This window comes from Tyto alba, unplaced genomic scaffold (assembly GCF_018691265.1).
Source record: "Tyto alba isolate M040663 unplaced genomic scaffold, T.alba_DEE_v4.0 Super-Scaffold_1000006, whole genome shotgun sequence".
NCBI classification, from domain to species: Eukaryota; Metazoa; Chordata; class Aves; order Strigiformes; family Tytonidae; genus Tyto; species Tyto alba.
The window spans coordinates 31,321,835-31,344,996 of record NW_024881272.1 but is presented as its reverse complement, the minus strand read 5'-3'; the positions used below and the strand labels follow the sequence as shown (position 1 = coordinate 31,344,996).

The 23,162-nt window shown below is 42.5% G+C and overlaps 2 protein-coding genes across 7 annotated transcripts in view; one reads left to right on the top strand and one right to left on the bottom strand.

Moving 5' to 3' along the window:
• FGGY (FGGY carbohydrate kinase domain containing) overlaps positions 1 to 23,162 on the bottom strand; it is a 325,810-nt gene that overhangs the window by 282,812 nt on the left and 19,836 nt on the right. For 4 of the 6 annotated variants that reach the window (XM_033008779.2, XM_042807464.1, XM_033008781.2 and 1 more), the window contains 3 exons: positions 10,115 to 10,250; positions 8,279 to 8,400; positions 1,781 to 1,852 (listed from right to left, as the gene is read on the bottom strand). The exons of 1 other annotated variant lie outside the window; for it this stretch is intronic. The gene's annotated coding sequence lies outside the window, so the exon portion shown is untranslated. The remainder of the gene's footprint in view (positions 1 to 1,780; positions 1,853 to 8,278; positions 8,401 to 10,114; positions 10,251 to 23,162) is intronic. One more of the 6 variants, XM_042807469.1, reaches the window with a different exon arrangement.
• JUN (Jun proto-oncogene, AP-1 transcription factor subunit) lies at positions 16,020 to 17,839 on the top strand. The gene has a single exon (XM_009963192.3). It carries the CDS (start codon positions 16,396 to 16,398, stop codon positions 17,338 to 17,340), a length of 945 nt encoding a protein of 314 aa, XP_009961494.2. The 5' UTR covers positions 16,020 to 16,395; the 3' UTR covers positions 17,341 to 17,839.

Below are 23,162 nucleotides of genomic sequence, written 5' to 3'. Positions count from 1 at the left end.
TACAGCCCCGGTGGCTCCAGCCTCTGAGCATTTCAAATAGGCCTTATTAGGAAGCAGGGAAGCTTAATTATTTGAAAGCTCGTTTTCAGATCTGTAAAGCCAGATGGTTTGTGGGTGAACCGTACTTGATTTTAATGTGACATTTTAAGGCACACAAGGCAACATGTTGGAGCACGAGTCTCTAATGTCAGGCATCTTTTTAGCTACCTACATAAGAGGTGATGAGCAACTAGAGTTTCTGAAGACTTTAACAGAAGGGGCAGGATGCTCAAAGTCTCAGACACTCAGCAATTTGTTTAAGCAAGCTTTAGGAGCACACATGATTAAGACTCCTCCCAGGTTGCCTAAAAATTAAGGCTGCTTGAGAGAAAAGCAAAAAGATTTTGGTTTCATTCAATTTAAGTCACATTTCTTTTTATTACCTGCTTTATTTTTCTAGGGAGTAAAAGAACCTAAACCACTTCAGGCCAAATCCATCTGTATAGGGTACATGTGTAAGCACCCCCTCCTGAGCATGAACCGTCCCATATTATTGCTCTTTACTTTCCTGACTCTAGTTTTTAGAAGTAAATAGGGGGCTGTGAGTAAAATAGGAAAAAAATGTTTTTAAATCTTTCTCAGAAAATGGCAACGAAAATGGAGTGTCTTTGAATATTTTTCTTCGGCCAAAAAAAAAAAGAGGAATTTTCCCCTAGATATGTTTAAAAAAAATAATTTACAGTGTAACATTAAAATGAGACATCATACAGCACCCCAGTTCTGAATATGAAATGGCATATTGAAATTCAAAGAATCACCCACACATTTTGCCATCTTTGTTTCTTGAGGTTAAACTTTGATAACTGCCAGCCCTGAGATGCTGAATAGTATACGTTTACCTGAAAGCAGCAGCTTTTAACCTAGATATATGAGAATGGCTTGATAGTTTTGATCCGTACTACATTTTAAATCCACAGGCAAGTGTCTGCTCTCCATCACGAACTACGGCCTTCACTAGTGCCTTCAGGTAATAATCGCAGCAGGAAGACCAAAACTTTGATTAATTTTGCCACATCCCACTTGCAACATATTGGAAAGAAAACATGGGGGAAGTACTAATTACCTGTGGATAATCACAGGGCATCCATTTCTAGGATTCCTTGTGAGAAGCCCATCAGGAGAAACGAGGCCACAGACAATGTGAAAAATTACATTAAGCAACTGGAAAATATCTAGATATGTGACAATCTTATTCAGTACAAGCTCAGACATTGCATAGGACTTTCTCCAATTGTTGATTGGGCTGGGATTACATTTCTATTGCTCCAAAGGAGCACTAGGGTAAGATTATTTTCATAAAAGGAATAAAAGTTTTGACACCAGGTTTCATATTGTAAATTTCTCCTTTAAAATAACTTGCTTGCCAAAGCAGTTCAGCTGCCAGAAAGGGAGAAAAACAGGCAAACTATTCCCTTAAAAGCAATGACTGTGCTATGCTGCTCAGGTACACGAGGCATCGCTCCAGAACTAGGGAACGTTGGCTCATTAGGAGCAATTAAAAAAAAACTCTGAGGGGATTTTAAAAACAACAACTTCCAAAAACAAAACATGCATATATACCACATGCATTTGTTTATGCAGCTGTAATGAGTGATGAAATCCATTTATGAGCTGAAGTCACAAGATTCTAAGCAGGTCTTTGTTTAATCTCAGTAAGTCATGACATTTCCCTACTACTTATAATAATGTGATTTGGATCAACATTTTCAAACTTATGCACCTGGGTTTTGACAGTGCTTACCAATTGCACTTCTCATCTGCTTTGCTGGAGACTGAACAGTCTACTTCTGATCCACTGCTTTGATTAAGCAACCTAAAGACAGATACAGAAACCTTTGTTTAGTTTAACATAGGGTTGTAATTCTTGAATTCAGCATATATTCTGCAATTCTTACTCAAACTGAGACTCTGTGCAACCTGTAAAGAGTGTAAATAAAAATCAATGAGACCATTAGAGGAATGAATACTTACAGCATCAGCCCTTCTATAACCACAGTCTACCCAGATAGATGCCCTTAAAAGACTTAAGAAGGTTTGCTATAGACTTTTGTTCCAGCATGTTGCTGTGACTTGGAAGAACAAAATGAAGATAAATGCAGCTGTTTGCTGCTTACATTAATGCAGCATTAGTGCCCTGAGTAACAAAGGTAGGACAGAGTATGCGGGGAAAAAAAAGATTCAGCACAAATAACTATTAAGTTACATGTGTTTTCTGTATTTATAAACTGCACTGGGCTTTAGATGTATTATTACATAGCTTTTACAGTACACGAATCAGTAATGGTGCATATAAATCAAGAACACATTTTTAGCTTTGTTATTAAGGAGAAAAAAAAAGGAAATAAACAAGGTATTTGCCACTGCTGCTCTTGCCCTTACACTTCTATTAGCTTTTCAAACAGATCTGATGTTTTGTGAGGATCAGATCAAAACTAAATGAATCTAGGCCTGTTCTTAACATAAATACAGTGACACTTTGTATTTATTTTAAGAATGGAAAAACTTTAGTCTCCTCATCTGAACAAAAAGTCAATCTACCTAATGCACAAGAGCAGGACATCCCAGACATAGAAAAAATTCTCTTAGCCTTTCAGGTCTGAAGGAAAGTGTTGCTGTCTACACCTGTTCTCCATTCTCCTTCTCAGGTTTGGCTCATTCATCTACTGGTCTCCAGGGTCCAAAATGAGCCCGGAGAACAGGTGGATTTTACAGCATGTCACCGAATCAAGATGGCAGAAGGATACAAGGAAAATGCAATGATCTTTCACCTGGAACATTTTGGACCAAGCAACCTCTTGTTTATATGCAAAATAATAAAGCCCGAGACAATTTCTTCAGCGGCTTGGACCCAAATTCGGGAAGGCTCTTAAAAGGCCAAAGCCAAATATGCATAACCAGAAAAGTCAATGTATCATCTAACTGGCACAAACAGAGCATGTTCCTATACCTTCTATTTTTAAGAATTATTTTTGTTGATGTAGGAAAATACTATGCAGTATCGCCAGTGTCTTTACAGATGTGAAAAAAAGTCCTAAAATGATCATCAACATGAGGCAGCCAGGGAAGCACTGGAATTCCTGAGATGGAAAGTAGGACTTTTTCTGCCATTTTCAGATACACGCACCTATTGGATGTGTTTTTATGTTGCACACAAGTACTACATGGCCTTGGGAAGAGAGACAACATTCTCCGTAGGACAGTATAAACACTTTGTTGCCTTCCATCTTCTTAGGATGGGTACATCACTCAAGTATAGAAGTCACACAATAAATACAAGCCATAGCAAACAACAATCTGTAAAATTCTTAATGCCACATCGATTTATATATGCCAGATATACTACTGGGAAAATAACCTCAGATGCAATCTTCATACCTAAATTTTAAATCTATAGGGATTATATTTTATGTTCTCCCATTTCCAGAATCCTGTTCAGTTATTTTCCTTTAGGTTTTTGAGATCTACTATACCGATGGGCCAGAAAGAAAATGACTGTAACTACTGAAGTCAGAGTAACAACTGAAAAAAACGTATCAGTAGAAAACATTATTTAATATGCTAGTCCACATGAACTAAACCCAGCTGAAAAGCTCTGAAAAGGCACATTAAAGAAAATAACTGTGGGAGCATTAAATAAACAGTTCCCTTACTGGATCTGCTATAACCGACTAAAACCTTTCTTTCCCTTTCCACATTAAAGGAGAGCCCTAAAACCACATTTTGCATATTTTATTAGTTCAAACCTTTTCTAACATGGTTCCCAGGGCAGACCAAGTCCAGCAAACTCTTAAAAATGCATCTAACATTGTTCTAAAATAACAGTATTAGAATCTGGTGGGGTGTGAACAACAGGACTATCAATAAATGTCTACTCTTATTCCCAGACCCAGAATGGAATTCTAAACAATTTTTAGCCCTTAGATTCACAGTGTATTGAACGTGAACTTGCACACCAGCTTTACTAATCAATGTTACCCATCTCATGCCTCTGACTGCTTTCATCAGAGAGAAAAATTGCCCATTTGGAGGAAGAAAAACACTTTTGTGACTGTTTTAAAAATCGTAGTTGAAAGTTTCTCGAAAGGTCAGTAAGCTAGGAGTTATCCTGCTAGGAACAGATTAGCAGGCAGAGGGTCAGCAAGGTGGTCAGGGGTGTATGGGAAGTATAATCTATCAGATTGATAGCACCACTATGTATATGGTACAATTATATCTTATCTTCCCAGCCTTGCAACCAAAATAAACCACACTGAAGTCTTGGAGTCTGATTCTGTTGTCTTTAAGTACACACCCCTTAGGGTGGCGACCCAGGACACACCACACATCTTTTACTTCATGTAAGACAAAATCAAAACAAATATAATCAGTATTTTTCCTTTTAGGACTCTCACTGAGACTCTTTGATGTGTTTTCCCTAATCGTTTTCTCTTTTTAATCATCACACTCAGGGGTTTCTCTAAGCCTATAATGGTCTAGTTTTTATGTAACCTTTTTATGTAAGCCTTCCCAAGCTCCCAACACAGCAACTGCTGTAACAGTACACAGCAACACTACACCAAAGAATACCTTGTCCAAATGAAACCAAAAGGGAAATTTAGATGAGTACATTCTGCTTAGGTTGGAATTTTGGCTCAGACACAAGAGTTAACACTCCTGGTCTTGCAAAAAGCAGCTCTAATGGAGATACTGAAAATGAAAGTACCTCTACTACTTCAAAGCTGAAAATCTGGCCACTTCTGTAACACGTTTTTCTGCTCTGGGAAATTTCACTTATCTATACCCATTCATGAAGGGGAAATCCTTGGTCCTACAAGTTAGCTGTGGGTCTGCCATTCACTTGACTAGACTTGAGACTCCACCAGTACGATTTAGTACCCGTGATACAAAGCTAGTTAAATTTCTAATTTCTATACAGCTGTCTGCCAATTTTTCTTTTTCTTCGGAGCAATTATTCACATTTACATTTTATCTTGATTTTCTTTAGCAATATCCCTATTTTCACAGAGAAACTTTAAACAGATTACCACATTCTTTTCAGTGTTACCTAAGAGGTGCGTTGGTCTACTAAAGTTCTAAAAGTTTCCAGATCCACTATTAATAAAATGCCTAAACTTAAAATAGGCACTACGCAAAACTCGCATAACTGGAACACCTATAAAATGCCCTGTAAACAGCTGCCCTACATCTGAGCTGCCAGGCGATTCAGGAGGTTCTAGAGTTAATTTCCATTTATCGGCTAAGATTTACTGATACCGCTGGTACTCATTTCTGTTGTTCTCTGTTATGCTCTGTCAAGACACTGCACACGGAGGAAGCAGGAGCTAAGACAAGACCTGGAAACATTTCCTTCACGTGGGAAGGTGCCCTGCTAAGAAACTGCTTATTGAACCTGACAGCGAGCATATAAACAACGTTAGAGGGAGTGCTCACACATGTACTCCCAATAAAGGGGAGGACAAGGCGGTGAAAGTCAGAGCTATTACAAGACAAATACAAATTAAAGACACTGTTTTTAATCTCTAGGATACTAAAATATTTTTGAGAGCTCCCAATGTTTGAGGGAGGAGGGAGAAAGGGAGAGAAGGGGGTGGGGGGAGAAGTAAGCTCTATTGAGATTTTTTATGGTTTGTATCACCTTTTGTGGGACAATCATTCTAGAAAAAAGCAACAGAGGATTTTGAAACTAACATAGAAGCACTTGCTAAAAGGTAGCCTGCTCTTTGTACAACTCCCCATGAGGCCTGAAAAAGTACCCTGGGAATGTACTTTACCAGACAGCTTTGCATATGAAATACTGTTTGTTTCAAAAACAGTTGTGTATTTTTTTACCTGGGGGGTTATTCTTATCAATTGTCTCGATTACTGATCTATGAGAAGCAAAAAAAGGAGTCAGAGCTACCACAAAGATACAAGCATAACAATTAAAGTTCATGGGATTTTTGACATTTCCCCTCCTTACTCCAAAACTTTAACTCTTGAGTGAATGCTGCCATATATATTTCCTTTGTTTGGCTGCCTGGTGGGCCACCTGGAAAGCATCAGCACTCTAAGAAGAAAACTGTTATTGTTTATTCGGAATTTCCTTAAAACAAAATCTTGATGTCCATTATCATTTCCCAGAAAGGTATATTGTTCTATCACCACCCATATCAAGTGCAGAGACATGTTTATGGTACGTGCAGCAGCTCAGATAGGCTGGGCTGTTGCAATCCTGTTGCAATCCTGTGCAGAAAACAGAATGTTAACACTGGCATGCTGCTCCCACGCCCTCCCCTTTTCAGGCTTTACATTTAACTCAGTGACACCCTGCTAGGCACAAGGTTTATTTACACAACACAAAGTCTTGAGACAAGCCTTTGTTCCACTGCAACCTTGACAAGGTTTACGAAGTACTACAGACTACAGTAAAGGTGTATTAAGAATCATCTGAGGACCTCGTATGAATGAAATGTTTTGAAACTCGCTTGATTGAGTTTCCAGCTGCAACACAATTCTCCTCTAGCCAGAAGCTGTCGGGACAAACTAGCGAAGCTCCTGGCTTTCACAGAGACCAGTGAATTGCACTAACACGGTCGTTCCACAAGGACTTTAATCCGGGATATGCTGGTGACACCCTGAAAAGAAACAAATGCCTCTCTCCCCAGCCATTCAGGTTTTTTGCTGGGATAGATTTGAACGGGATGTATTTCCCAACACACTTCACCTCATGGCTGTGTCAGCGCCAGGGAGGGGACAGCGTGGGAGCAGGAAGAGGGCAGGACTGCCTCTTTTGTCAGCAGTGCCGGCCAAAAGCACTTCGGGAACCAAGGACGTTGTAAATTGTGCTGATTTACATCTGCTAAAAAGCACTCCTTCGTTTTCCTTAAAAATGATTGCTAAACTTACAGCATTTTAAAACGTAACGTACATGTAAAAACAGGCAAGAAAGCTTAGGTGCAGATTTCTTGGGTGGAAGTGTCCAAGGGGGCTGTAAACTTCACCTCCCCAGGACTAGCAATACCCACCGCTGCAAGGAGGGAGTGGTTGTTGCACTCACCCTCTTCCCCAAGGGGTGTATAATGCAGAAGAGTTCCTGCCTTTCACATGATCATCTACTTGTCAAAGTTTTGGACTAAGTATCAAGGCTTTGTCTTTAAAGAAACTATCTGTGTGAATCTGGAGAAGCTGACATGTAATACTTCCTCCTACACAGGATTTTTGACATTAACAACTCCAAATCATCATCAGAGCCTCAGAGCAGAGACTGTAAAGGTAAACTAAAAAAAAAAAAAAAAACAAAAAACAACAAAACCCCTCAAAAAAAGCAGACCCACAGCAACTAGAAGATATTTGGTCAAAATGTCAGAGAGCAACCAGAGAGTGAAAATGGCATAAATCTAAGTGCCAGTATATGCTCTACACAGTCCTGGGTCAGATTCAAAATGCATTACAAGGCTGATGAACCAATTAAAATGTCAGTGGTTGATACCCTAAAAGCAAATGGGGCCAGCAACAAATCTTTCATACTAATAAGTTAATCCTAGATCTTCTTCTAGATGAAATTCCTAAAAATAGTTCATACCTCTTGTATGCCATTTATTCCCTATAGATCTGCATGCTTTACCAGAACTTCAGTCTCATTATGCCCATTTTACAGGCAGGGAGACCAAGCAACAGAGATGCAAAAAGTGATTAAGGGTCGTTCAGCGGGGAGGCAAAACCAGGGAAGACTGCAGTTCTATCCCATTTAAGTTTATTCTGTTCTCCTGTTTTTCTCTACTGGTATACAGAAAATAAGACTAATGTAACCTCGTGAGTTTAGTGAGAAGTAAAGAGGTGAACAAATTTTTGCTTCACTTTGTAAATTCTCTTGGTTGTCTTGAAGGGATATATATTCCCTACCACTACTGCCACAGGGTTAGGTAAATACTTAGACCAATAATATAAATGTGAAATATACCACTGTTCTTATTAATATTTATGTAATAATCTAGGGCTGAAATTGGCTATCATTGAATTGACCTCAGATCTTTGACATAAATGCCTATTTGAAGCACCTGGCAATAGGCTGTAAGCATCCACACCCAGAACTGCTTTGTCTGGGCTTGCAGTTTTGCCAACCACACACCTTTTCCTATACTGACTGTAAGGAACGCAATAACTGGAAAACATCAGCACAAAACATGCTTATATAGAACAAGGCTACGTTGTACCATTAGCTCTCACAACACGCGTGCTTAACCTCTCTCACATGACTTACCTGAGTCCACAGCCCATTCTTAACTGAACAGAAGCCTCTGCAAAAATGTGCACAGTGCAGCTGGTACCCAGATTTCTAAATACCATACAGCCATTTTTGGAAAGTCTTTCTAGTTGTGGTCCCTAAAAAAAAAAAAAAAAAAAAAAAAGTAAAAATAAAAAAAAAAAATGAATTTCAATTAGCAGCCATCACAGCCCTTAAGCCTTTGCTTTATTATTATCCTTTTATCCTAAAAATTTTCCTTGATCTCACAAACTTGTTTCTAATATATTCAAATGTTATGGCTTTTTATACGTTTCATATGTTCTCAACAGACTGTGTAAACAGCCCTGTGAGCTGACCAACACATCTGCCAAATGCACTGCTGGCTGTTCAGGCAGTACTTCATCGAGCACACATGTGAGCAGAGCTCCTGAACCCATTTTAAAAAAACAAGATTCCACGTAAGGATCAATACTGATTCTGGACAAAATTTTCCATCTCTGCTTCCTTCTGAAACAAGGGAACATATAGACACTGCAGTGTTGGCAACTGCATATAATTTTTACCAAAGAAAAGAGGAAAGAACAGCAATTTTGAGTATCCTGGTTCTTCTCCTGTGGAAGTCCTAAGGGGCTGCTGTGGACAAGACCAAGACCAAGACATTCCCATCCTGTGAGGGGATGGGGCTGCCCAGATGAGTGGGGAGCAGCTACGCAGTCGCTGTGGGATACGCCAGCTGTGATCAGAGAACAGGCTGTTTATTATTAATCAGCTGGAATTGAGGAAGAGCAACAGTTTAGTAGCATCTTCTCCCAAACTGAAGCCTTTAACTCTGCTTGTGTTTTCAGGTATTGTCCTACCCAGGCCGTGCCCTTTCCTCCCGACAATGCCTTCCTTGGTTATTTGGCAACCCTCACTGCTCCCACACCATGACTCCAACACAAATGACTGTCATCCAGAGTGAATGTTTCCATTTGAATTACATGAGCAGGCACTCTGTAAACTTCCCCACAGGCTCTGCCACTATAATCCCTGGGAAGGAGCAACCTGCAGGACCTACTTTCACTGTTCAATGCTTTCTCTGTTTATTGCTACTACTGTCAGAAACATTACTTGAATTCAGACAGGTGTCCTTACATCTGTCAGCCACCAACCACTGGTGACATTCAGTAACAGAAATTCCATGTCCAAGCCCGAACCCACAGCACAGAGAAAGAAAGCTTGTTTGCTCACTGGAAATCCCTAAACTCTATGGTGCTTTACACAAGGCATTTTTGGTCTCATGCAGACTCGCTTCCTTTCCTTCTCCTGTTGCAAGCACTCCTTTATCCCAGGTTGCCAGGAGCCTACTGTTCCAACAGCTGCTAAGACAGAGTGAGGTGTCAGCTTTGACAGGATGCCAGATTGTTTATTAATTAAAAATCCAAGCATTTTGTATCCGTTCTGAGACCCTAATCAAAACTGAGCTATTTTGCCAAGGGCTCTGTATGGTTAAATCCAGTTATTCTGAGCCTTTCAGTCACAACTGACAACCATAAATCTATGCATTTTGCTGCCACTACTCACATGAATACGTGTTTGTTGAAACATCAAAATGCCAGAAAGCTAACTTCAGTTCTCCACAGTGAAACCACACCTCGGTAATATCTGAACAAATGCATGCTTCCAGCGGGATCTTTGTCCCCAAACACAGTACAGATCTTTCCAAAGGTGTTCACCTGCCTCCCCACCACTCAGCATTAGCATGCTTTTATTTGTATGGTAAATTTTTTCATGCTGCCAGCTCACAGTGCTGAGCGCACCCGTCTGCTTCCCATATGCCACCCGTCCTCCAGTGCCTCCTCTACTGCTTACCTTCCCTCTTTGGGCTCCCACTGCGGATCAGCTGCTATTCTGCCAGACTTCTTTGTGTGTAGAGGATTTTTCTGACTGTAAGCTCCACAGGACAGGAACTTTGCCCAACTCTCTATTTCTCAGAGCACCGGCTATGCTATGGTACAGAAATAATGAACAGAGCCATTAATGGTGTGACATTTAGATTTGTAACATCCTAAAAAGCATGGGAAGCAAGGCCCCAGGGTTCTTTTTAGACTCATCTCTACACAATGTAGTTAACGTCTATTTGGTTAATTCTTTGATCAAAAATTATAAAATACATAGTTGTTTGAATAATAATAAAAAAAAATATATATATAGTCCATTACTTATTTGAAAATACATTTCTGAGCACTTGCAATGACCACTGAAATCCTCTATAAAGCTAGCTGAGAATGGGAAAAAGTAGTGAGAAATCTAGTATAACTATTAGGTAAAGAGGAGATCATCCTATCCACTTCAGAGACAATCATCATATCAAATCTTCCATTCATATGTTGCTGCCCATAAACACCCAGGGTTTGAATTGCTCAGGCAGCATTCTTAAGAAAATGGAAAATGTTTTTAGTGGTTCCTCCCTTACTTCTGCAGTCTTTCTCTGTGTTTACAGTCAGTGTTGCTGTCCTGCCCCAGAGGTAACCCAACAGGTCTTGCAGTCTCCTAACTTTGCCCCACCTCCATCATTCACAAACTTGCCTCTCTAACCTATTCATTTTCCTCCATTCCACAAACTATTAGTTTCAAAGAAATTCAGAGATTAATTAAAATGATTGGTGAGATGAGTAGGTGAGGGGGACAGGCTAAAGGGCTTGACAAGAAGAAAGATGAAAAGGACTAAATGCGTATAGCTTGGTTATGCGATGACTAATTGAGGGTGGAGGAGATGGACACGATATTCGTTTACAAGTGCTATAGTTCTGAGAAGCACTTTTCATGTGCAAACTGAAGACTAGCGCAAGACTAGTTTTCGATCTTCTAGAATAGATTTGGTTGCAGGGTCCTTCACTTCAAGCTGGGAGTCTCACTCTTCTCGCAGCCCATGCATTCCCACCCCTCCCTTGGATCCTCAGTTTGTTGTTTTTTTTTTTTTAATTTCAGCTCAGCTTTCAGCCAGATTCAGTTCCTGGATCTCTACCTGGCCACATGAGCCCTACTGGGAGCAAAGAGCAAAAGGAGAGGCCATGGGAGCTGGGGGTGGATGAGGTCGCACCTCTTTGCCACACCTCTGCTACGCGGCAGACTTAGGTGGACTTGAACCGACTACGAAAACACACCTTGAGGAGCCAGGGAGGAATTAGGAACAGGAGCACCTATGAATTATTTTACTTCCACTTAGCCTAAGGAAATTCAGTTCCTTGTGCCCTCTCACTCTCAGCATCTTTTACTATGTTCTGATGTAGTGAATAAAAGAAAAAATATTTGCTCCTTCTTCTGACTCTTGAAACTCTTGTCTCCCTCAGTTGGGGAAACTTGCTCTAAAGTAATTCCTTAAGCAAGTGAAAAGCAGTATGAGAATGAAAAGATTCAGTAATCCACACTCCTATTCACTTCACACAGAGGTGTGGCAGGATATCACATCTGAAAGCATGGAGTAAAAAACAAGCAAAACAGAAAAAGTCTATATAATAAAATTAATTTTCTGTAAAACAAAAATATTGTAGAAACATCTCTGATGAGGGGAAAAAGCAAGATGGTATGATATATCTAAGTTTAAAGAAAATCTGTCTGGAAACAAGCACTTTCTGTAAGCACTGTTTCCAATATAAAAGAGCAGAAACTGTCATTTCTCTTTTTTTGCTTGTTTGTTTTTTTTCAAATGGTCTAGAAATAAGCCAAAAGCATTTGTGATATAGGAGTAAAACAAAACAACGAACCCATCTATTCCTGGACACCAAATATAATTTAGATGGATGTGGTATGTGCAAGAAATTTTAATTTGTCCCTGAAAAGCCATTTAATTATTCAGATTATCTGACTGCCTCAGTCAGTCTTGTATTGATTGGAGAACTTTATAAATCAAAATCTGCATTACTGCTGCTCAAAGCATCTGCCCCTCTCAGCAACAGAGATATATAGTTCATTTCCAGTCCCTACCCACAAGTTAGTTTATTGAGACATGTAAATGGCTATGGTTTATAAATGGGTCAGTAAGTGTTCTTGCATACTACTAGAGGGATATTTACTTAAGGACATCAGGAAAGGGGGAAAAAAGCCCTAAAGTAATAGCTGTTTAATAAATCAGGGCATAGCCACCAAAATCCCCAGCTCCTTGGCTAATGGCCACGAAGGATCACCACTGGCTCTCTATTCACAGGCCCACTTCTGATGTGCAGCACCCGGCGAGTCTCAGCTGGTGAACTTGGGGCACTCGGCTGAAATCAAAGCTGAGACCCCCGTAAGCACCCGCTTACCAGGCAGTCCTGAACTAGGTAGAAAATCCCCTCGGAGTAGCAAAGAGCATTTGTCTGATTTCAGAGCTCTCCTGCTATGCACAACCTTTATGACCAGCTTGACTCTCTACTGCCAGCCTCGACCAAATAACCTCGAAGTGAGTAGTAATTAACATAATGAGTGGACTGATGGGTGTCCCCCATAGCTACCGGCCTCAGCAGCAACATGTCTCTGGCAAACTGGAATGTCTAGTCCTGAAACTCCACCTCTGTAAAAGGAAGGAAGTAGAAGACTAAAATGGGTGGAGGGTTAAAAAAAAAAAAAAAAAATTACTTTAAATGAAACCCTCCAGCCTGATCCAACACTCACTGAACCTAATGAAAACTTGCATTGATATCAGTGGAGCTGAACTGGACAGACTATAAAGGCACCGTTTTTCAGGTTATACAAATATGTATTAGAGTGGTTAAAGCTACACTGACTATGTTCCTTGTAGTCTGAACTTGGCTTTCTAGGACAAAAAAAAGATGTAGAAAAAAAACTAAAAAGATAAAACAAGACAGCAAAAGTTGAACAAATTATATATGCCAATTAATCAGAACAAACTGCATGAGTATTATATGTGTATACAGAAAACTGACTGAAGCAAATTATTTGCATGGCTTACTATCTAAGAGAAATTGGGAGAAACCCCACCTTTTAAGCTGAATTTAAAAATAATTCTTATTCCACAATAAAAAACTCCACACAGCAAACTACTTAAAATTCACGTCTTAGATTTCTCCAGAATTTCTTCCTTGCATAGACAAGCCCTTTGTAAACATCAAAACTGCATGCTGACACAACAGAGACAGATCATTTATGGACTGTCTCAGGGGAGTTTTAACGCAGCAAGGACTGCCACGGCAGGTCCAACGAGACACCCTATCTCTGGCAGGAGCCGAGAGCGGGTACCTGGAGAGGCACACGAAACCAGGGCACGCACACAGCAGTTTTGCCCTGGGATGCTCTCCCAGGCACAAGCCATTTCCAGCTTTGGGATTTCCAGAGCCAGAAATGCACTGCATTCAATAGCCCTTAAGTGATTTCTCTTCTGTGAATTCATCTAATCACTTTAAAATCCACGCAGCACTCTTGCCAAGGAGTTCCACTGCTTAACTACAGTTCTATGAAGACATTTCTCTGGTTCATTCTGAACCTGCCAGTTTCATTTGATGCCCCTTGGCTCTTGTGCCAGAAGAGTCAGTCAGTGGCCTCTATTTATCTTGTACGTAAAGATTAAAAAGGAGTTAAACAACTGCTTCAAGCATTCACTGCATTAATGAATTTCAGAGATTTTCTTATGCATATGCAGTAACTTACTGCTGTTTGGCTAAACTATTTGCAGTTTACTTTGAGTGACCTGCAACACAGCCAGATGCTGCCTACGTGAAGGTTGTGTCTATGCCAACAGCACAAAGGTGAGCCCCCCCGTTCCCGGACAAAACTGTATTTCATGTCATGGACTGCTCACACAACTGCTTCAAGCAAGTGCATGTATTATTTGCATAATTCCAGTTAGCATACAAAGTAACACCAGTGCCCACCATGTGGTCAAATGAACATAGTGGCTGAGGGCAGGTGGGAACACCTGGGGAAGACAGAAGGGAAAAAAACAAAAAAAAACAAAAAAAAACAAACAAACTTCAAACAGGGGATCTAGACCTTCACTTTTCTTTCACAGCTGCTTGTGTTGCTGTTTGCTTCATTGTTGCTTCCTATACTGTAACTGGTAATTATGTCATTATGTCTAGGAAAAAATAGCACTGGAGAATCTGAAAGTGTATTTTCAAACCTAGACATAAGTTTGTCAGCTTCACATACCATAAAAAGGGATTGGACCTGACAGACCCAGTTCTCCGCTGACATAAAAAGCTGGACCACCCTACAGCAGCAGGTATCGGCTTTATGTCGTGAGAGTAAGGAACACTTGTTGCACTGTTGGCAGCGTGATACAACACTGCACCTCTCCAGCCCCTGTCCTACCCCGGATTGTCACCACCCGTCCTTAAATAGCTCCGGCACTTGATTCCAGAGGCCTCTCGGCATTCACAAATTCCCACCTCGCAGAGAGAAGGGTGTGTGCAGGGCAAGGTGAGGAGAGGGCGGGTAACAAAAATTACTCTAGGCAGGAGGGCATAGCCTTTTATTAGATAGGCACTATACAGACGCATGCCGCGTCCATCGCGGAGCAGTTACGGTGAACCAGAGATCACCCAGCCACTGCTCCGAGGTGAACACGCCAGCACAGGCGTTTCTCCTCAGCTAGGATCCAACTCCAGGCTTGATTTTCCCTCCCGACTAACCTGTACTTCCACAGTAACACTAGGGCATTCTTTCTAAAATTAGGCCGTCGTTTTCCTTTCCTTTTGAAGAATGAGTTTAGAGACCCCCACCCGCAACCAGGCTTTTGCCTGCCAGGTTTTATTTCCCCTCGCCGCTGTTACCCTGGCACGCCGACACGGGGAATTGCTACCCCCGATCCCGCTAACGGCAAAGCCGCGTCCTCGCGTACATCCCCACGGCGAACAGGCGGTCCCGGAGGAAACCTGCATCACCGGGGGGGGGGGGTGTGTGTGTGAAACATGGCCGTGGAGGGAGGGGTTCCCCTGAGCGGCCGAACTCCCTCCGCATGGCTCTCCGGGGAGCCAAGCCGCCCCTTCCCGGGCGGCGGGGAGCGGAGTGGCCGGGTCCCCCCGCGGTGCGTGGGCGGGGGCCGCCCCACAGCGGTTGGTGCCCGCCCCGGCCCCGGCCCCACCCCCGGCCCTGCCCGGAAACCGCACGGGCGGCGGGACGGCGAAATCACGTGAGGCCTTCCCCCCCCCCCCCGCCCCCAAGCGCCACCTGAAGGGCCGTACCACCAGCGCGGCGGGTGGGGGGGGGGGGGGGGGGGGATTGATTAAGGGGGAGGTGGCGGGGGGGTGGTGAACACACGCCAGGCCGAAACCCGCCGGTGCGCGGCTGGAGCGCGGCCCGCCCCCAGCGCGCCGCAGGGACCGGCTGAAAAACAAAACAACCGGACGCGAAAACAAAAGAGGGAGAGGCGGCGGGTTGATGGCGGGGGGGGGGGGGGGGGGGGGGGAAGGCTGATCGGCGCCCCCGCCCCTCCGGCGGGCGGTTGGTACGTGGCCGTTAAGGAGGCGCCAGCGGCGGCCAACCCCGCTCGCGCTCGGGCCGCGGTAACCAGATATTCAAAAACAAGACGTCAGCCCACAATGCCCCGCGCCGCCGCCAGCATTACCTCATCCCACAAGGCCCCGCGCCGGCGCGGAGAAGCTTCTAGGGGCGGGGTGACCATGGCGACCGGCTGCTATGCACCGGGCCGGGCCAGCGGCCCGCCTCCCCCGGGAGAGGCGGCGGCAGCCAATGGGGAGCCCGCGGGGTGACATCATGGGCTATTTTTAGCGGGCTCCCGGTCGCTGATAAGTGAAGGGCTCCACGCCGGGAGCGGGCTCAGAGGGCGGGAGCGGGACGGCGGCTGGAAGCTGAGCGGAGCAGAGGACAAAAAAAAATATATATATATATATATATAAATAAAAGAAGAAAGTACTCGCGGCAACTTGCGGCGGGAGAAGGAGGGCGGCGAGGCGCCCCGTCGAAACCCCGCCAGGCCAGGCGGGTTCGCAACGCGGGCCCGGGCCGCGCCGGGAGGAGCCTCCGCGCCCCGGTGAGAAGTAAGGCTCTGCTTTCTTTCTGCTCTCTCCTTCCCCCTCCTCCCTGCGCGGCCGGGAGGGTTTGGGGGCGGCAGCGCGGAGCGGGGCGCAAGCGGCGGCCGGGGCAGCTTCTCCGCGCTGCCGCAGCTCCCGGCGCCACTCCGCGGACTCTGTTCTATGAGTGCAAAGATGGAGCCTACTTTCTACGAGGATGCCCTGAACGCCAGCTTCGTGCCGCCGGAGAGCGGCGGGTATGGATATAATAACGCCAAAGTGCTGAAGCAGAACATGACGCTGAACCTGTCCGACCCATCCAGCAACCTGAAGCCGCACCTGAGGAACAAGAACGCCGACATCCTCACGTCCCCCGACGTGGGACTCTTGAAACTGGCCTCGCCTGAACTGGAGCGGCTCATCATCCAGTCCAGCAACGGGTTAATCACCACCACGCCGACCCCGACGCAGTTTCTCTGCCCCAAAAATGTGACCGACGAGCAAGAGGGGTTCGCGGAAGGTTTTGTGAGAGCCCTGGCGGAACTGCACAACCAGAACACCCTGCCCAGCGTGACCTCCGCCGCCCAGCCTGTCAGCAGCGGTATGGCACCTGTGTCCTCCATGGCCGGCAACAGCAGTTTCAATACCAATTTGCACAGTGAGCCCCCGGTGTACGCCAACCTCAGCAACTTCAACCCCAACGCCCTCAACTCCGCACCTAACTACAATGCAAACAACATGGGCTACGCGCCTCAGCACCACATAAACCCCCAGATGCCGGTGCAGCATCCCAGGCTTCAGGCTTTGAAAGAAGAGCCTCAGACTGTACCTGAAATGCCAGGGGAAACCCCTCCCCTGTCCCCTATTGACATGGAGTCACAGGAGAGAATCAAAGCCGAGAGAAAACGCATGAGAAACAGAATTGCGGCATCCAAATGCCGGAAAAGGAAGTTGGAAAGGATTGCCAGGTTGGAAGAAAAAGTGAAAACTTTGAAAGCCCAGAACTCAGAGCTGGCATCCACTGCCAACATGCTCAGAGAACAGGTTGCACAGCTTAAGCAGAAGGTCATGAACCATGTCAACAGCGGGTGCCAGCTAATGCTCACACAACAGTTGCAAACGTTTTGAAGAGACTGTCTTAAATGAGAACTGTGATATTGTGGTATATCTAAAACAAAAAAAAAACCCAAAGTGGCAGATGCATAAAGCTAATGGTAAAAGCTGAAGGGCTGAGTCCTGCCTGTGCTCTGCAAAGCGCATGTGTGGAAAGACTGGCAAGCCTTCAGCTTGAGTTAGTAGTGAAGTGGCCAGCACCGCTCCGAGAAGTGCTGGACCTGCTCAGATGAGATGTCAGATCTTCGTTTAACATTGACCAAGACCTGCATGGACCTAACATTCGATGATCATTCAGTATTAAAGGTTAAACTGCAATAGAAACTGTAGATTGCTTTATGTAGTATTACTTAAGAAAAAAAAAAAAGTGGGAGGGAGGTTTGTGGGAGGCTGATAAACAAAAAAGAACTATCCTGCCTGCCTTCAAGTAAATTGTGTATGTACATATCTTTTTTTATTTTATTTTATGAAAGTTGATTAATGTCAATAAACTACTTCATGACTTTGTAAGTTATTTTTATGTTGTTTATTTGGGCACTGCCCAGTATTGTTTGTAAATAAGAGGCTTTTTTTTAGCACTCTGAGTTTACCATTTGTAATAAAGTATAATTTTTTAATGTTTCTGTTTCTGGAAAAATTCTAGAAGGTTCTATTATATTTAAGAAAAATAAAGTAATTAAAATGCATTTCCCCCCTCACACTTTTTTTTTTTTTTTTTTTGCTAGTACCTGAGTTGGGAAAATGCCCTTTGTGCTGAACTGTAGCAATTATATTAAATTTACTCTGTAACTACAGGCATGTCCTGGAGAATGTGTGAGGAGGAGAGGGAGAAGCTAGATCCCAATCGCTAAATTAATACAACTTCTGGAGTTGTCCTGAAGTTGTAGTTCCCAATTGTAATCTGACTGGCTTGCCTGCCGTATGCTGGTGGCCCGGTTTAGACAGCTAGCTCTAAATGGGTTGTAGAGGGGTAGAAAGCCAGTGTATGAAACTGCTCCATAATTGAAGCACCTGGCTAGCTGACCTGACATGCTTTTTGTTAAACTAATGCCCTCAAGAATATAAGGCGAGCAGTTGTAGTTAAAAAACAAAAACATGCTCTAGACTTCAAAAATAGAAACATTTACCTTTATTCCTGTGTTCCTTCCTAGATAGGTGATCCTTGTTTGTTAGTATCTATGGAACTGCTGCTGTCAACAGTAAAATAATTTTTTAACTCCCTTTTGGGTGTTACTATGGATACTAAACTTTTTAGTAATAGAAAAGCTGGGAAACAAGAAGAGCAACTTGCTGAAAAATAGCAACTCCTGTTGCTTCTTTTCAGTAGCTTCCTGAAAATACCTCTGGCACTCCCTATGTATTTTTCGTAACAATCTTGGTTTTTAGTACAATGACAGTATATATCTTAGAAACATGCTACTTAACTTGGGGGGGGGGGGAAGGAACTAATTATTACATTAAGATTTTCAACACTGTACCCAATTCTTTAAGTTAAATAAGCATACATTTGAAGGGAGACCAGATGTATTCCTTCTTGCTGTTTAGAGCCAAACAGCTAAGAGGACATAGATACTATCAAAAGACAGTCAGAAAATATTAGAAATTATTAGTGAATACTAACGTTTTAGAGCAGGCAGGCTTAAAGATGTCTTTCTTCCTTAAAATAGGAATAAGCATAATTTTAATTGAAGTGACAGTCTTGTTTAAGGTCTCTTCACAAGATGACCAGATAATTGGGTATGTACACCTTTGCGGTTATCAAAATGATACCCCAAAACTTGCAACTACTGTGGGTCAGTTCCTTACAGGAAGCATAAAAATATCTTTCCTCTTAAATTCTTTTCCCCCCATATTATATGCATTTTATTCTATGAGGAGTTGTTTTAATGTTTAAAATGTAATAATATAGTAATCTCCTTCCACATCATAATCCAAGTGCCAAGGTAGGCACTGTTTAGATGGTGTTTGCTGCTGTCAGAGGAATACAATTGTAATAACACTAACCAAACAAAGGGTTACTAGGAGGATACTGTAGTTTGCCAAGAGTACATTTTGCTGATGTCAGCAACCCGGAAGGTAAGTTGATTTTGACCATATGTAGGAATAGACAGCAGAGGGATAATACACAGCACTGCTGGGTGTGGTTTTACAGGGATTTAGCAAGTGCCAACTAGCAAAATAAGCAGGGCAAGGAGATTAATTACCTGCAAAGGTGCATGTTTAACCCTCAGCAGTGCTGGGTTATGGAATAGATGTTACTAGCAAGCATTTTGCTTAATCACCTAATTACGTAAAAAATAAATACATTATATAATATACTATGTTAATTAAATACAGCTGAGTGACAGTCTGCTCCACCCTATCCTAATACAGAGAGAGAGAGACATTTAGCATTGCAGTTGTGTTTTCTCTCACAAGTACAACATGCTGTAGCACAGGCAAAAAAGTTCCTGAGTAATAGCGCTGCTTGTTAAGTGGGCATTGTCTGACAGGTTGGTTGCTGCAACATGAGTTACTCGATCTGGTCCACCTCAGGAGGTACCAGTGTCCACTCAGAGATCTCCTGCCAAGCAAGGTGGGTTTTGATGCCAGTTACGCAGTTTCACAAGAAGAAGGGTGATGTAGATGAACCTTTCTTTGGTCTCGCATCTTGTTTGAGGATAAGGCCTAAGACAGGGCAAAGGAAGTTTATTCCCTCCACTTCAATCTGTTTTGTAAACAGTGTGGTGTTGTTATCTGGTTCACTTCAGCATAGGTTAAAATTCAGCACTCTTAGTGTATTACTAGATCACTCAGTGATCAATATGCACAACTGTGATGAAAGGTGTGCCTGGATTTGTATGTGGTGAAATGCAAAGTTTTAACACTTACTTAACTGCTGAGATTAAAATTGCTTAATGCACTATGTGCCTTACTTCTATAAGGAATAGTCCATTCTCTTTGAGATTCAGAGAGAAACTCTCTTTTTGTTGCCCCAGCTGTACTCACAAGGGAATATTTTGCAAATAACAGCATTGTGAACATGTATTTTGTTTGGCTGTGAGTGTTGTCAACGGATTCAGGAAGTGAAGTCAGAAAAAGGCAGGGTTTCAAACAGGGCAGGCTTCACAGAAATGCCTAGGCAAAGAGCCTCTAATCAGAACAACATGTTTGGGACACAGAAATATTAATTAGAATTTGGGTCTGTACTAAAACCAGCAAAACCCTCACACTTCTATCCCATGAACAGAAGTGAACTACAAGGGGGGGTTGACCATGATTACTCACTGAATAATTTTAAATCCAAAGTACTTGTCATTACAGAAATAACAGTAACAATCTAACTTACTCTACAGTGGGAAAGAATTACATGCCAGCCAGTTCTAATCTCAGAACACAGTAGCAGTGACTAACAGAGTCCCGATCCTTCAATTGCCTACGTCTCTGTAGGTCTGAAAAATACTGACCTCAAAACATGGAACTTTAGATACCAGCATAAGGCAGCACACACCCATTGAACAATGAAGTCTGCTGACCAAGAGATGCCTTAGCTATCTTTCCATTTTGTAGGAGGCTGTCAGGAAATACAGACAACATCCCTCCAAACCTAGGTGAAAAATGACTGACTGTTTTGTCCCATGCAGAAGCCTAACAGATCCATTATAATTCCCATCTGAAAATGTAAGTAGGCTTTTCAGTGAAGTACGTTGCTGCATATGCGTTAATGATCTTATCCCCACAACTCTGCAGGAAGCAAACAATCTAACTCACAGGCACCCAGCTTACTGCAGAGCAGGCTCACATCATTTATCTAGTATCACACAGCACGTATGGACACTGCACGGCGGAGTGTGGAGCCTGAACCAGCAGCAAAATTGGAAGTTACACAGCTGGATCAGTGGAGTGCTCTGCCCGAGTGAATAACCCTGACCGAGGCTCTGGAGTTATCAGCCCGGGCAGCGTTACCGAATAGACTGCGGAGGCAGATGGACCAGCTCAGGCTGGAACAAGCTGGGGCATCGCAGTAGAGCACGGCGTGTGGTGTGCCGTGTCCATGAGGCGTGCAAGGCAGAACTGGGAAAAAAAAAAAGGACGCTTATCTTTAATATCAAGCCTAGCACTTTCTCTCTTCTGCATGTCTTCCCCTCTTCCCAAGACTTAGGTATAACAGCGGATAGTTACCCACATCAAGAAACTAAAACCAGTTCAGGCAAAGTTTGCTGCATAGAAAAAAACAAGTTGTAAACATCATAAACGAACACAAAATATTGCTAAAGGGCAGATGGACAGCAAGGAAATAATACCTGAAATTACCATATACACAAACCCATTATGAAACAGAATATACCTTAGTAACATCAAGCATTAGGGACAGGGGAAGAAAGGTAGTATTAGCCTCCCAAATAAAGAAAAGGAAAATTCAAAATGTAGGTGGTTTGCTTTTTGAGAATGTAATTCTTTCAGAAAAATGCTTGCTCTTTAGAATTAAACACACTGCAAACACCAGTGTCTGTACCCAAGGACTGGTGACAACACATATACATTATTGTTGACATAACCACTGTAATATACCCACTGAACAGAGAATAGTGCTTCTTACAAACAAAACTTGTAGAAAGTCATCATGTAATTTACCGTGAAAGCCTCTGACTACTTAAACAGTTTTAGAGTAGTTTTGCACACCAGGGCCCTCTTTTCCAACTTTTCACATTATTCTTTGCAGTACATTTTGTTAAGGAACAATGGAACTACTGAAATCAAATTAGATGTTCATCACAATCCTTTCTGTCCTTAAATATTCTGAAATACATAAACACAGTTACAATGGGGAAGAATGGCTTTTTAAAAAAGTTAAATAAATATTGGAAACACTGCTAATTTTCTTAGTTATGGAGTAACAACAGACATTAGGGGAAAAAAAACAAAACAAAACAAATCAAAAACAAAGTCCTATATCAGAAAAATGAGTGAGTGACCTCTTTTTGAAATCTCATACAGAACTTGATAGGTTATGACTGACCTGATTAATCCAAATTTCTATAAAAGACCTAGAAACTAACTCTGTAAACAAAAGTGGAAGAAGAAATAACATTTCTTTTCCTCAGTCTCACAATTATTTTGTGGTTTGAGCCTTGTATTTTACAAGCAATCTTTAGGTTGATTCCTTAAACAAAAGGACCAGTGACTCGATAGAAATTCCTCTAAACTGTGAACTTCGTTCCTTATTGTCTTTTAAATTAAAACCAATTCCTGTGAAACCTGACGGCATAATAACACCAAAGATGTGGGAAACAGGATGTATTTCCAGCAGATGGAGCTCAAAAGCAAACAGTCCTGGAAAAAGCTACATAGATGCCTGCCACAGGAGCCCTTGCTCAGATGGTGTAGTAGCCAGAAAACTCTTCAGGTGAAACCTGCTCTCTTGCAAATGTACTAGAAAAAGATTAATTTCAACAGCTTCTCTGAATTCTCAAAGTAATCCCTGCAACGAGTAGGGAGATATAACCACAGTTATTTCAGAGAACACTAACGGTTCAAAACCAAGCATCCATGGCTATTTTTTTGAATTCTCATCCATGATGATGAATTAGTGGGCATGAGTTTTAGATGTCTGCTGTTATCATGTCTTGTAGGTCTCAGATAACAAGTCATGAAAACATGCACGATGCAGGCATAATCCAGTGAATGTTGCTATTCAAATTCACAATGCCATTCACATAGCACTTATATTGAAAAGAGATAACTTAAGAAGTTTTGAATCTCCACTGAACTGATTACTGGTAGGTTTAAAAGCATGGCCTAGGAATGGAAGCCTACCTATTTCAAGTGATACGATCCTTAAAGCTGCTGAACTCTGT